General features: G+C 41.4%; 1 protein-coding gene across 1 annotated transcript; it reads left to right on the top strand.

Moving 5' to 3' along the window:
* Positions 1 to 3,525: 3,525 nt before the first annotated feature.
* Positions 3,526 to 13,541, top strand: MAEL (maelstrom spermatogenic transposon silencer). Its single transcript, XM_054270473.1, has 12 exons — positions 3,526 to 3,657; positions 4,065 to 4,151; positions 6,239 to 6,341; positions 8,210 to 8,365; positions 8,820 to 8,861; positions 9,479 to 9,606; positions 10,358 to 10,412; positions 10,750 to 10,891; positions 11,601 to 11,663; positions 12,287 to 12,419; positions 12,634 to 12,712; positions 13,426 to 13,541. The coding sequence occupies exons 1-12, from the start codon at positions 3,526 to 3,528 to the stop codon at positions 13,539 to 13,541; spliced, it is 1,236 nt and encodes a 411-aa protein (XP_054126448.1).
* Positions 13,542 to 13,840: the final 299 nt, after the last annotated feature.

The following is a 13,840-nucleotide window of genomic DNA, read 5'->3' as shown; positions in this document are numbered from 1 at the left end:
ATGCTCTGAGGATGATCTGTTCCCTGTTTTCTTAATCTGACCCCCACCCCACAGAGGAAACTCCTTTCTCTCTCTACTGCTTATGAATTTTATTTTCCAACCACACCTCTAGCCCTAGGAGAGCTATCACTGGAGCCTTGTGTTTTTCAAACAGTTGATGCACACATTATCTGAATTTCTTTAGAAGGAAGGGCTGCTGAAGGGTGGGTCCCAAAGCTGCACATGAGAGAAAAGAATATGATGTGAAGAAAAATAAAGCACAAGTGCACAGATGCACTCCTAGCAACGACTCTTACAGTAATATAACAGTAAACACTTGCCTTTCTGCCTGAAAGAACTAGGCTCTGTGCAGATGTTTATATTTACAAGATACAAGTCATTTCTTGCAGTCTTTCCTCAGAGACTTAGCATTAATGTATCTGGCACTAGACTGGAATATAAATTATTTTCCACAGTAAAAGTGACTTTAAAAATGCTTACCTTGAGGTTACATCATGATTTTCTAAATTTTTAACAATGTGATTGACTCCTCCTGCATGTTTGACTGCAAATTTCATAAGTGGAACACAAACCAAACTGTTTCTCAAGATTTGAGCACGACAGAACTGCCTCCAGAATGAGCCAGCATTTTTTAACCCTCAGAGAAACCAGTCACCAAGGAGATGCAAGAGCAATCTGGTCTGAGCTTACCTTTCAGCAGTTCCAGCACTGACAAACATAATCAGCTAAGTCAAAGGTTTAAGCCTGAACCTCCTTTGGAGCTGAGCAGATTTACCCAAAGATGAAAAAAAGTGGCTAGATTGAGGAAAAGAGGTAGATTTTCCCAGTGATTTGGAAATGCATGGATGTGTTTCATCGCTGTTTTTATCCTCATGTCTAAGTTTATAGTGAATTCAAGAAGATTCTGGGATGGAGAATTGCAAAGACTCTTCCAAGTCAGTGCTGCACCATTTATTTTCATGGAGACTGGATGGCCCCACTGAAGATGGCTGCATGAGAAGCAGATGGATACTGAAGGAGATTCCCCAAAAGACAGGGGAACAGTGAGGAATGTGGGAGACATCACATGCCCTGGTCAAGGAAAACCAGGCCAGAAGTTAATCAGGGCCTATGCCAACATTGCCACTCCAGTAACCCTGTCTCATGTCAAATGTAGGGTCCTCTGGTCCAGGCAACCAGATTTCTGCAAACTTATTAAACTTTGCTTTAAAGCAAATTGTGATTATTGACCTGCTGTGATTATTGCCCTGCTAGCTTCTCTTTATTTGTTTAAATTTTTTTACTATGGCCAGTGAAGATAATTTGATTTTTGAGAGATCAATATAAAGCTTAAGGCAGGAAGCAACTATGTGCCACTTATCAAGGTGATGCAGATCAGATTATTTCCAGCTTTTATTTTACCTGAACTGTGGTTCCCTATGCAATTTCAGTGAAGGAAGTGTCAGTCATGTCAATGAGATAGATGAAGGGAAAAAACCCCAAGAACCACAAAAAGCAGCCCAAAACCACAAAAAGAGAGTCTGAACAGCAACCTCAGTTTTATGTAACATGAGCTCTCAAATAATTTTTAATAAATGAGTTTGCCATTCCAAGTGCACACATGCCCACTCACCTCCTCCACTTTCCTGCCATATATCTGAAAATTAAACCCAGGGCTCTTACCTGCTCCCATGGGGTATTTATTATCCTTCAGCACCCAAAGAATATTAAAAAAAAATTAAGAAGAGCAGCCACGCTACACTCTCATCAGGACCTGCTGTGAGGTTGTAGTCCATAAAATTCAGATTTGTCTGTGTGGTGTACAATAGGACAATAATTACACACTTGAGAGAGACATCGATTATTTACTTATTTTGGAGCTGCACAAGCCTGGATGCCTGGTGGTATTTCACAAATCAAGCACAGCCCACTGGGCTTTCCATGCCATTACTTACACACAAAAATGTTGTGTTAGTAACCTCCCAAGTATGATTGCTAATAATTACCATACAATTACATAGTTCCACCAGACTCTTATGCATGCTCAGGGGAAGGATCTTCACCTACACAGGGATCTTTTTGACCTGGAGGGGTGATTTTTAATATTGTAATGAAGGTAGTTCACCAATATCCAGGTGTGTTTAAGATGCACCTGGATCTGACCCTGGATGATGTGGTTTTGTGATTTAGGGGTTACAGTGATAGTGCTGAGTTAGAGTGGTTCATCTTAAGGCTCTCTCCCAACCCTGATTTTAGGATTACACAGGATGCAGGGGCTTTAAACCTTTTGCCAAGTTGGCAATAAATACATCAACACCTTGATTTACTTCATCCATTGAGCTTGTTTTCTACACAATGTCCTTGACTAAGGGATGCTAACAGCTTACCTGGTTCTACTGACATACAGCATCTTGTTTTATTTTATGAAAGACAGGAAACCTAGGTTGGATATTAGAAAGGAATTCCCTTTTCTGAGGATGGTGAGGCACAGGAACAGGTTGCCCAGAGAAGCTGCCCATCCCTGGAAAGCGCTCAAGGCCAGGCTGGATGGAGCTCTGAGCAACTTGCTCTGGTGGAAGGCATCCCTGGAACTATATAATCTCTAAGGCCCACCCCAACCCCTTCACATTCCATGGTTCTGTTCACATTGCATGGTTCTGTTCGCATTCCATGGTTCCTTGGGGCTTGTTGGCCGCTACCTGTCCCACTGATAACTCTTCTTTATTGCTGATAAGTAGCAGGCTATGAAAAATGTTAATCACTTGTTTTTAAAATTTTAAAAGTTTAATAGTCATAAAATGGTTATAAAAATAGCAATATAATTAGAGTAATAAAGAATTTGGACAATTTGAATTAGGACAATATGAGACAATAGAAACAAAGAGTTATGGACATCCGGGTACCTTTTTCTGGGCAGCACAAGCCCGAAAAAGGGTACACGTTCACAGAGGATTAACCCTTAAAAACAACAGCCTGTTGCATATTCATACACCTCATACATGATGCATAAATTCCATTCAAACACAGGATTCTGTCTGGTCAGTGTCAATTTCTTCCTCATAATCCTAATGGTGTTGTCCAGCCTGAGCCAGGCAGGAAGTTCATTTCTCCTGATAATGGGGCAAAAAACTCTCTTCCTCTGAAAGATTTGGGTGTCCCGTGACTGCTATATCGCTGTGAGTCCTTTCTTTAGAAAAAAAAAAAAAGTATCCTACATAGCACAGTTTCTATTTTAACATTTTGTTATCACCTAAAACTACATTTAACATGCTACTTAAGAGAATTAATACACCATCACTTTCTAACGCAACACATAAAATATTCATTTTAACATTTGCGAAAAGCCAAATCATAAAATACGCATTTTTCACACTGGTGAGGAGCAGGCGAAGCTCAAACAGGGCAGCACGGACCAGGCCCGGCGGGGCCGGAAGGGGCCGCCATGGCCGCCCCGCCCCGGCCCGGGCACCGCGCCGGCGCCGCCCCGCCCGCCCTCATGAGGGGCCGCGCCGCTGGCGCGTGCGGGCAGCGCTCTTCGGCGAGGCCATGGCGAGGCGCGGTGGTCACCGCACCGCCTTCCTGTGGTTCGTGCACGATCAGCTGCCCGGGCTGGAGCGGCGCGGGCTGTCCGTGGCCTGTGTCGGGGACGCCGTCCCCTACTGCACCCAGGCATGGGAGGTGAGGGTGGGATGCCGGCAGGGCCTTTCCCGGAGGGTGGGCTCGGCGCCATTTCAGGTGGATGTGCCGCCCTCCCCTCAGGGAACTCCGGTTCGTGTGCCGTGGGTGGGGTGGTGGCGGCTGCGTCCCCGGCTGGGAGGAGTGGTTCTGGGAGGTCTCTTGTTTGTGGCTTGCTCTCACTCGGAGGTTCTTCGCCTTCGCTTGTTGTGTATTTCTAATCAAGGCTTACGGCGTTTTTAGGAAAAAAGCGCCTGGGAGTGTTTGAGTTATCTTGGCGGCCATCGATAATGTCCTTTGGAAGGGCAGGAGTGATTTCTTACACACGGAGTTTGTTGGTTTGTGGGACTACTAGAAGGAAGCAGAGAAAAAGGTAGAAACCTTTGTGTAACAGCTAATTTTTCTTCAAGTCCCTGACAGAGGAAGAGAAGACGATGTATGCAGAGAAGGCTCGTACATGGAATAGCAAGAAGCGCTCTCAGAAGACGGTGAAGGAGGTAAATGCTGGCAATGGATGGCCCTCAATAAGGAGGAGGAGTAGAGGGTATTGGGCTCTGTGTGCTCAGTTCCCTAGGATGCTGTGCAAGTTCCACCTGCTCGCCACATCCTCCAGCCTCTGGAGGGTATGGCTGCACTAGTAGTACCTATCATTATACAGGTCATGCAGGTAATTGTTTTGGCTTGAATTGAAGGTGGAAATACTTGATTCCTCTTTAAACCATCACAGCTTGTTCCTTTGGGCTCTTTTACCAAGTAAAATGTAGTTCTCTAACACACTGGCTTTATGTTTAACAGCATTTTGCAGTGCTTGACTTAATTAATTTCTTTATTTTTAATTTATGCTGAAATTGGCATTACTTCTTGTCATAGGTTCATGTTGCTTTTGCTTTTTGGTTGTCATTGGTTTAGGTAGTTCTTGTCTGATGGCCTGAAAGCGCATCTTAGGAGCAGCTGATTTGTTGTTCTGGAGGGGTTGTGTAGTGAACCAGGTCAATGAAGTGTTGTGGCCTATGCACAAATAGAGTAATTACACCCTGCCATTATTTTTAAGTTGGTTGGATGTGGGAGAGTAGTAACAGTATTGTGGAGAACAATACAGAAGTAGGCAGTTGGTTGAGTGTGTATGGTTGTGTCTGAAATGGTGCTAAACAGATAATTTCTGCTATTTACTGCCTTGAAGAGGTGTTTGTCCCTTTTGTTTGCTTCTGTCTCTTTTCCTCTCCCAGCACTTCTTTGAAGCAGTTACTTAAGAGTTTGAATTATGTGAGGTGTCAGCTTATTTTATTTAATTTCAGTGTTTGTTGGTAGTGTAAAAAACGGTGTGTCCAAGGAAAGAAAGTCACATTTACTGTCTGAGCAAATGGATAATACTGCATTTACTTCTTAGTGCTCTATTACAAGGTAATGACTGTGAACTATGAATTAATGGTGAGGATAAATTCCAGGACTTACATGGTGATAGAGGGAATGACAGGATGAGTGTAGTTTGCAGTAACTAGTAAAAATGGATTAGTTAAATTAGTCTAGACTAGAAGGGAGGTGTTAGGCAATGTTTTCTGGTTTTGAGGGCCTGCATGTCTGGGAAAAAGCTGTTTAAAATGTGATCATCCTTGTGTCGAGTAGCAGGCTGTGTGTGTGAAGAACTCAGAGCTCCATTTTTATATGTCAGAGAGAACTAAGTGAAATGGCAGCTAACTCACAAATGGAGGCTTCTGTGTTTCCTTCCACAACTTGTAGCATTTTAGAAGCTTGTAATCAGGGAGTGATATGAATAATTGCTTTACCAGAGTAAATAACACCATCCTTACTGTATCAGTGGAAACAGTCAAATATGGACATATGAGATTATGTGCTCTTGTTTTATTAATCCCTGTACATAGACAACCATGGTCACTTTGTGTAGTGAAAGTCCATGTTCCTCTTTTGGAGGTGGCCAAAGCTTGCTTAGATGGGAATAATTCCTCATTTTGTTTTAAATAGTTCAAACTGATAATTAACTTTGGCTGAGATGGTTATCTGCAATCAGTGTACCTGGGTGTGGATGTTATTCCCAATCTGGGTTTGAGTGATCAGATCTGTAAGGCTGCCAGGTTTCTTTTCCCTTCCTATTAAAAGCTTATTGTTCATGAATGGATTTTCAGAGCAATCCAATGACTTCCTTAAGGCTTTATCAGCTTTTCATGAACCTGTTTCCTAGTCAAAGACAACTCACACATGTGCCTGGTGCTTTTTTCATGAAACTTAGGGAGAAAAGTTATAGATTCCAGTTTGAGGAGTTCCTTGCCTGTGGCAAGAGGTTGAATTTAAGAAAATACTTCTTTTTTTCCTTGTATTACATTTTGTAAGTTTAGCTGTAGTTCTTCAAAGCAGTAATGGGTTGACAGAGATACTGAAGAGAAATCTTGCTTTCCTGGCCTGTAAGGATAAAAGCACTTTAATATGTTAAACTTTTCCACCTAATCACAGCTATTAGTGGATATTGCATTTTCCTCTGATATAAAGAGCTGAAGGACTTTATTTGGAGAAAGAAGACTTTTGTTGTTGTTGTTTTTTCTTTTTTTTTTAACTTTCTCATCTTTTCCAGACTCGTAATGTGCCTGATCCAGTTCCTGCTCCTCTGACCACAAAGATGGCCTGTGTTACTCCTTTGCCAGATGCCTCTGCTCTCTCTTGGAAGAATGATCAGGGTATGGTGATTTTAGAGCAGTTGATCCTGGCAGATGAGAGCTTGCCCTTTGAGGGTATTCTCAGTGGTACCTGTACAAAGACTGTTTGCATTTTGCTAAAAGCCATCTGTGTCAGTTATTTTACACTACTGGGCTACTGCTGTAAAAGGTAGAAGAACATCAAAGAAAATACTGTTCCCCCCTCCAATCTCCAAGAATTGTATCCTCTGTTTTTTACCTCAATGAGAGTATAGCCACTAACAGTTTCTTAACAGTTACTTCAAGGCTTTAAAGAAAAAGGTAATTTTTCAAATCCTGTATTTATGATTTGACAAGGTTAATCCAAGTTCAGCATAAAAGAATACTTGTATTGATTTCAAAGGGTTAAGAATTGCTAGACATCAATGTTCAAAATTGGTATGATAGAGGTCAATGTTCAAAATTGGTATGATAGAGGTATTAAATAAAACAGGGGCCTGGCCTCATTGGGAAAATAAAAGAGGGAATAAGCACTTTATAACATCCTGACTTGCTTCCTTATTGAAAGAACTCTCAAAAACTAAACCTTTCTAACCTGTACCTATCTTCAGATGGTTGTAGTGAACACGTTTGTAATCTTCTACCCACTGAATATTACATTATCCTGAAAAATGATAAAAGGTAGTGCTTACAAGGTAAGTCAAGAAGCTAGTTCATACAAGCTGTGTCTGCTGTGTGGTTAAGTCTCAGCTCCAGCTTTTTACCTCAGTCTCTTGAACTGTTTTCATGTTGTCATGGTTATGGGGGAGCAAGAAACAGTAGCTCCATAAAAAGTGAAATGCTTATTAGTGCCCTCTGTGCCAGGGGTCATGCTCCCCTGTCATTGTGATGCAGATTTGATCGGGCTGATCATGCTGGCTGCCTTGAGTTGGCACAATTCATCTTTTCGCTGAATGAAAAGCATTATGATAAAGGATAATTGAGATCCATTTCATGATGCTGCTCTTAATATTTCCCAGTTGAAGTTCTGTATGGTTCCCTGGAGCTGTATCCATTTTTTCATAAGGTAGGAGAGGTGTTTTTCCTATGACCCCTGGGCTTGTACAGTTTAAAACCCACATAAGAGGGAGCATGACCATTCAGGCTTAGGGCAGCTGGTGTTAAATGTCCTAAAGTCTGGCATATAAAATTATTTATGTATGAGTTACACATCTCTAGTAGAGCAAGTGGGACTTTTTTGATGAGGGGCAGTAGAGTAAGGTTTAAATAGCTGTGTTAAACTTCACTGACAACATTGTGACAATCATGAAGAGAAGGATTAAGGTGTATTGTAAAATATTTGTCATAGTTGGATACTTTTTAATTAGTAAATGATAAATCTGTTCCTTAACGTTTGTGTTGGGTATTCTTGCCACTTTCTTTGGGAGCTCATTTGGTGGAGAAACAATCCTTTTAATTACGAGACTTCTCATCTTCTTGCCCCACAGGATTACTACCAGCTCGTTTAAGTGGTGTAAGCTGCCAAATTTAGCTTGTGAGGCTGTTTTACAGCTACTGATTTGGTTTTTCCCTAACCTTATTTTATGAAAGAGCAAAGAGATCTATCCTTAAAAAGAATTATGGTTCCTGTTGGATTGCAGGCCTCTTAACATCATGTGGGTTTAGTTGCCTGTGCTTGTTGGGTTTTTTGCCCCATCTTTACACACAGCAGGATCTCTGGAAGGCATCCACTGTGCCTGAGTTCTGCATGAGTGTTGTTATCTTGGATACAGAGCAAGAGCTGTGTGTTTTGCATGGTTGTTACTCTTCACTCAGTCATAGGAGAAATTTCACCAAAGCTTTTTCTGGGTGATGGGAGACCAGCATGGCTTCTGTAACCTCTGAAGGTGGGTTTGTTCTTTTTCTCCCAGATATGGTTGCAGACATCTTCTACTTCCTGGACATTTACAGCTACGGGAGGCTGCCACCCCACTGCGAGCAGCGCTTCCTTCCCTGTGAGATTGGGTGTGTCAGGTACTCCCTGCAGGATGGCATCCTGGCTGATTTCCACCACTTCATAGATCCAGGTAGTCAGAAGTACTGGGGTGAGAGGGAGGCTTTCTGGGCTCGCTGCTGCCCAGCTTACACTGCTGGTATTCAGACAAGTTTATTTCTTTGACTTCTTAAAGTACCAGAGCAGTGCTGAGCTTGTTTCTGAAGAGAATTGCTGTCAGAACTTCATGTAACTCCCAAGAGGATAGGCTAAACCCAGGAGGACCTGCATGTATTTGTGCTTTATATTTCATGTCAATGAATGTTTCTTTTAGGTGGACCTAAACCCACTCTGCAATGCACTTTGTTTTTTAAAGTGCATAGAACTGAAAATAAGTTTTCCAGAAATAGTTGTGGCACGTTCACAAGGCCCCAAGGGAAGGTGAAGCTGTTCCTTTCTGTATGTGAGGCTGTGGTGTATAGTGGAGAGTTAAGGATCTGTCCTTGGTGGTGTTGGATACTGATTGTGCTTTCTCCTCTTGTTTGCAGAAGTACCACCACGTGGTTTTCGGTACCACTGCCAGGCTGCTAGTGAGTATTAATGGAGAAAAAGGATGGTGTGCAAAGTTGTGCAGTTTTAGATTCAGCTTATCTGACCTCTGTCCAAGTGTTTTGTAAGTCTTTATAGTCCTTGTGTGTATCTTCAGCATAGAGTGCTGATTATCATCAGGGTAACTCAAAGGTACTACTTTATATTTAAAAGTGCTGTTTAGCAGCTTGGCATATATTAGGAAAATTAAAATATCTGCACCATTGTTGTGTCTGGCTTGGCCTGCCTGTTTCCTTTGTGACTCTCAGTAATGTTTATAGACTCCAGTTTGTTTCTATTAGGACACTTCCTCTCCTTGTGTACAGAGGGAACAGACTTGGCCTGTGTACATCTAATACTTGGATAATGGCCTTTTAGAAGGGGCAGGAGTGTGAGTGTTTGCTCACAGCCCAGAGCTGCTGACAGAAGCAAGGTTTTGGTAGCTTAAACACAGACCCTGTCTGTGGAGAGGAGTGTGTGTGTGTTTGTGTGCATATATTGTATACAGAAAGATAAAAAGGAGGAGGGAACTGTATCTCTTAAGGAAACTGGACTTCTCACAATTTTGTGGTTTTTTGTTGTTGTTTGTTTTTCCCTGTCCCCCTTGCCCTTCCATTAGGTGATGAAACCCACAAGATCCCCATATCTGGATTTCACCATCCTCGTGCTTGTTACGCAGTTGTCCTGCGGGAACTCGTTGAGTTTGCCCAGCCAGCCAGGGGGGCTCGGCCTCGCTTCTTCTGCAGGGTATGGCCAGGGGCAAAGCTCTGAATCTCCCCTTCTGCTTTCACTCCTGCTGGGTGGCTAAGAGAGAGTTTACTCTAAAACCTAATCAGTGTGCATATAAGTGGGGAAAGACACTTTTACCAGAGTGTCCCAGTTCCATGCAGGAAGAAATGGCCTCTAGGAGCCAACCTTTTTATAAAGCAGAGACCTAATTTTCTGCCTTTTTTTTTTCAGCCTGCACTTCTGGCTCTAATCTACTGATGAACAGGGTCTTTTGTTCTCTGACATTGTTATGACTTTGGTTAAGGGCTCCTAAGATATGACTTAAATTGGATGTGCTCAATAATAGTCAGAAATCCTGCTTTTTTGAAAGGATATTTTTACGTTTTTGTGACTCCTTTCCCCGTGAGAATTACACGTCTTAAATTTTTGCTCAAGTTTCATTTTTCCAGGCAACAGAACAAAATGTTAGGATTCAGGGATGTTTAAGTTTCATAACAGGTCTATTATGTTTCAATTCAATTCAAACCTAGTCTTAATCCTTAAAAAGCAGGGAGGGACAAGATACTGGGTTCCATCCATAAATACAGGGCTCTGAAGAAGTATGCATGAAAGTTGGGTCTTCTTCAGGATAGTCATCAGGGAGATTGCATTCAGTGCCACAAACAATTTTGGTTTGGAGGTGGCTTTTTCAGACCTGGATAGAAGTCATGGAAGTGTCAGAATTCTGTACTGTACTCCTTTGAGATGACAGAAATTATTTTTCCTGCAGTCTAATGACAGATTCCGAATTAACTGGTGTCTTGGTCGAATGGCCAGCATAACAGGTAGGGAATGGATCATTTTTGTCCATTCTTTTCCCCTCCTACCCCCAGAAATAAGGGCTGTGTAATCATGGACATCTGTATTTGTTTGAAAAGCATGTCTCAAAGTTTTCATAAAAGCTGGTTCTGATAGCTGGAAGTCCTTTGCATGCTCCTTCCTCTTCCTTTCTCCCACCACTTCCCAGGAAGCCAGGTTTTATTAAGTCCACTGGTGGAATATCTTTGAGCTTTGATGCTGTGATTAGAGGCTGGGCAGTGAACAGGGTCTGAGGGAGAAATGAGCTGAGCAGGATATCCAGTGACTCCTGTTCTCCTGGCCTGGATTTTCACTGCACTGTAGGCATTGAGAGCCACTGGGAGCTTTTTGCAGTAGAAGACCTGATAATGAAACTGTACCAGAAGAAATACCAAAAGGAGCCATCCAACGTCTGGGTGTATAGAAAACTGGATGTGTGCCTGTGGGATTTCTCCAGTAATACCAGGTGTGTTGGGTGGTTCTTGGTGTAGATGTGCCTGCTTTCAGATTCTTCTGTGTTGGTACAAAAAGTGATATTTGCTTGCAGTGCTGCAGGAGCATATTGGGTGATTATGCAGTTAATTTAGAAATAGACTCTAGTGCTTCCTCTGCTACTAATTTAAGAAAAGAACCAATAATATGATCTTAAATTTCAGTAGATTTTAAAAATCTATGTAAATAATTCTTGGAAGTCTGCTTGGTATATGGGTTCATCATTGTCTTTTTATAGTCAGGCAGTTTTGTGTTCCCATGAGTGTCTTCACTCTAGAGGGGAACCTTAAGGAGGAAGGAAGAATGTACTCTAAAAGACAGGTTTGGAGAGGAAGGTGAGGGTGTTTATGCTAGGAGGAACTATTTGACATTAATGGGAAGCTTGAAATGGTTCAAATGGTTTAAATTCCATTTGTCTCTTAGGGTTCTCTTTTCTCCCTGCCCCCATCTCAGCATGAAGCAGATTGCCTGATAAGCAGACCTTTAAGCTCTGCATAAAGTACTTAGGGCAAATCTATTGAAATTTTGTCAAGTTCTGTGAAATTTTAAAGGTACTGCATGATCACTGCAACAAAAATATACCATTTTTAATATTTGTTCCTGTTCATCTGGCCAGACCAACTGTTCTTGTTGATTAACAATGTAGGTGCTTCTGAAATAAGCCTGAGCTTCATTTCATGTAGGTGCAAGTGGCATGAGGAGAATGATATAATCTGCTGTGCTCTGGCATCCTGTAAGAAAATGGGGTAAGTATTGGTTGAGGAGTTGACTTCAGAATGATGGCTTTTATTTTGTTAGCATTGCAGTGCTGAGAAAAGTGTTCATTACATTAGATTTCATTGTTTGGCTTCAGAGGTATTCTCATTATGCTCTGGCATATCTCTACTTTGGAAACTTCTATACTGCCTGACATATAGTGTAGATACACAAGGTTCTGTAACCTTTTTTTGGGGAGAAAGGAAAAGTAAATTGTTTGGAAATGAGGAAATGCCATTTATGATCTCTGTTGGCAGCAGTGGTAGCACTTAGAGAGGCAGTAATAAATAGTCTTTCATTCAAAAAATTCATAATGGACTGCTATGCCCTGAAAAAAAAAAAGTTGTTTTTCACACTTCTAAGTGCTGCATTTGATAATGTGGGGAAGCAGTTTGTTTTTATTTTATGTGTAGTTGTACAACACACTGGTGCTCTTGGAAGAATGCAGGGATGCTGGCAGAAAGTCCTTCTGCCCTCTGGTATCTGTTCTGTGCATCTCAGGCTTTGGCTGCTTTTGTTTGCCAGCTGAAGAACATAAAATGCTGTGCTTCCACACATGAGCATTCAAACCCTGAGCCAGACCTTTCTTGTTTTCCTTTTTTTCTTGGTCAAGTTACTGCATCAGTAAATCCTTTGCTGGTGTGTATGGAGTCCCACTAACAGCAGCTCACCTCCCTCTGCAAGACTCTGATTGTGATCAAGGCACAAATACCAGGATTGTAAAACTGGATGCTGGACATAACCAGGTCAGATTTTTTCAATGGATACCCTGATTTATTTCCAGTTGCCAATTTCACATGAGGTGTTTTGTCTTTGGATGCTGTCCTTTATGACATATGTTGGGCAGCCTGATGAACTTGCAGGGTTTTGACCATGATCCATAGGTTTGATGGATAGTGCTGTATATTTCATGTTAGCAGATACATGTACCTTATTTTGAATATTTATATTTTCATACAGAAAATGAAAGCTGAGAGTTCTGGATGCAACAAACCTTTGGGCTCTCCAAGACAGGATCAAGAGTTTGTTCCTTCGAATTGTGAGTTTGAAGCTTCCACATTTTTTTAGTGGAAACTTATTCCAGTTTTTACTTTTTCAAATTTCTGGGCTTAGATGTTGCCTGAAAGTTGTGCACAGCTCACACACTGGAGACTCAAGCAGGAAGAGCTGGCCTTTTCTTACTGGATAGAATCTTAGGGTCAAAAACATCTCTCAATTTTGAGTTTTTCTTAGAAATGTTGCTCTCTGATTTATGCTCTTGTGTTACCTGAAGCCATTCCCATGCCCAAGTACTTTGAGGCAGGGTCATGTTTAAAATATTCTCCATGTTCATAAATCATTGTGTGTACAGACTGAGCTGGTCCTTGTTCCAAGCGTTCTGTCACAACTCAGTTAAAAGACTTCTCTTCTAAGGTTTCTGTCTGCAGAAAGGATTTTTTTACTAGAAGGCCTCTGAGCTCAGTTCATTGGGGTATTTCATGGCTATCCTTCAGAGGAGCAGGTCTGCAAAATAAATAAGATTTGTGAGTTTGCAGCTTGATATTTTATGTGTAAGATCCATGCTGAGTTAAACTCTGTTCCACCTGGAAATCATGATCTTATGGTCTTGGTGTTTGTGGAGGACACAACCTGCCTGACTTTTTGTATCTGAGCTGTTGAATAGGTACAGCTCCACAGCATGAAATACAATTCCATTACTTTATGCAAGCTTTAAAGGCTGATTTGATGTGCAAACTGTATTTAATTTATTAGGTGATTCTCCATGTGGTGTGAAGACCTCCCCTTGTGGAACAAGTGTTGTACAAGGAAGAGGAGTTATTCGATTGCTGAGAAGTGCATCTGATCTATCCAAGTCTTTCAGTAATTGAAAATCTTTCACATCCAGGACAGCTGTAAATTATAGTTTTCTTTATTTCCCTAAGATAACTAGTACTTTCTCCAGACTGCAGTTTTTCATCTTCCGTGCAAACCTTGACAGTTGAAGTTCTTGTTAGAATGATGAAACTATTGAGTGGATTTAAAGAATCTTGTTCATTATGTACAGGAAGACTTACTTTGAAGGGACCTAACAGTCACATCTTTAAAACTGCATGCTGTACTAGTTATATTTCTTAATGAATAGAGTGCAAATTCAAGATTGATTAATCAATATAACTGAATTAGAAGA

Source organism: Melozone crissalis, unplaced genomic scaffold, assembly GCF_028551555.1.
Source record: "Melozone crissalis strain CALT ecotype California unplaced genomic scaffold, PUWL_Pcris_2 ptg000009l_1, whole genome shotgun sequence".
In the NCBI taxonomy this organism is placed as follows: Eukaryota; Metazoa; Chordata; class Aves; order Passeriformes; family Passerellidae; genus Melozone; species Melozone crissalis.
Note: the sequence above shows the minus strand (reverse complement) of the source record. Positions and strands in the feature narration are given on the sequence as shown.

What these genes read in the sequence shown, in the direction of transcription:
- MAEL (XM_054270473.1), top strand. Translation starts at nt 3,526, where the DNA reads ATGGCGAGGCGCGGTGGTCACCGCACCGCCTTCCTGTGGTTCGTGCAC. An exon ending in CCACCACTTCATAGATCCAG is followed by an intron (nt 8,366 to 8,819) that starts GTAGTCAGAAGT and finishes TCTTGTTTGCAG; the next exon opens with AAGTACCACCACGTGGTTTT. An exon ending in GTACCACTGCCAGGCTGCTA is followed by an intron (nt 8,862 to 9,478) that starts GTGAGTATTAAT and finishes CCCTTCCATTAG; the next exon opens with GTGATGAAACCCACAAGATC.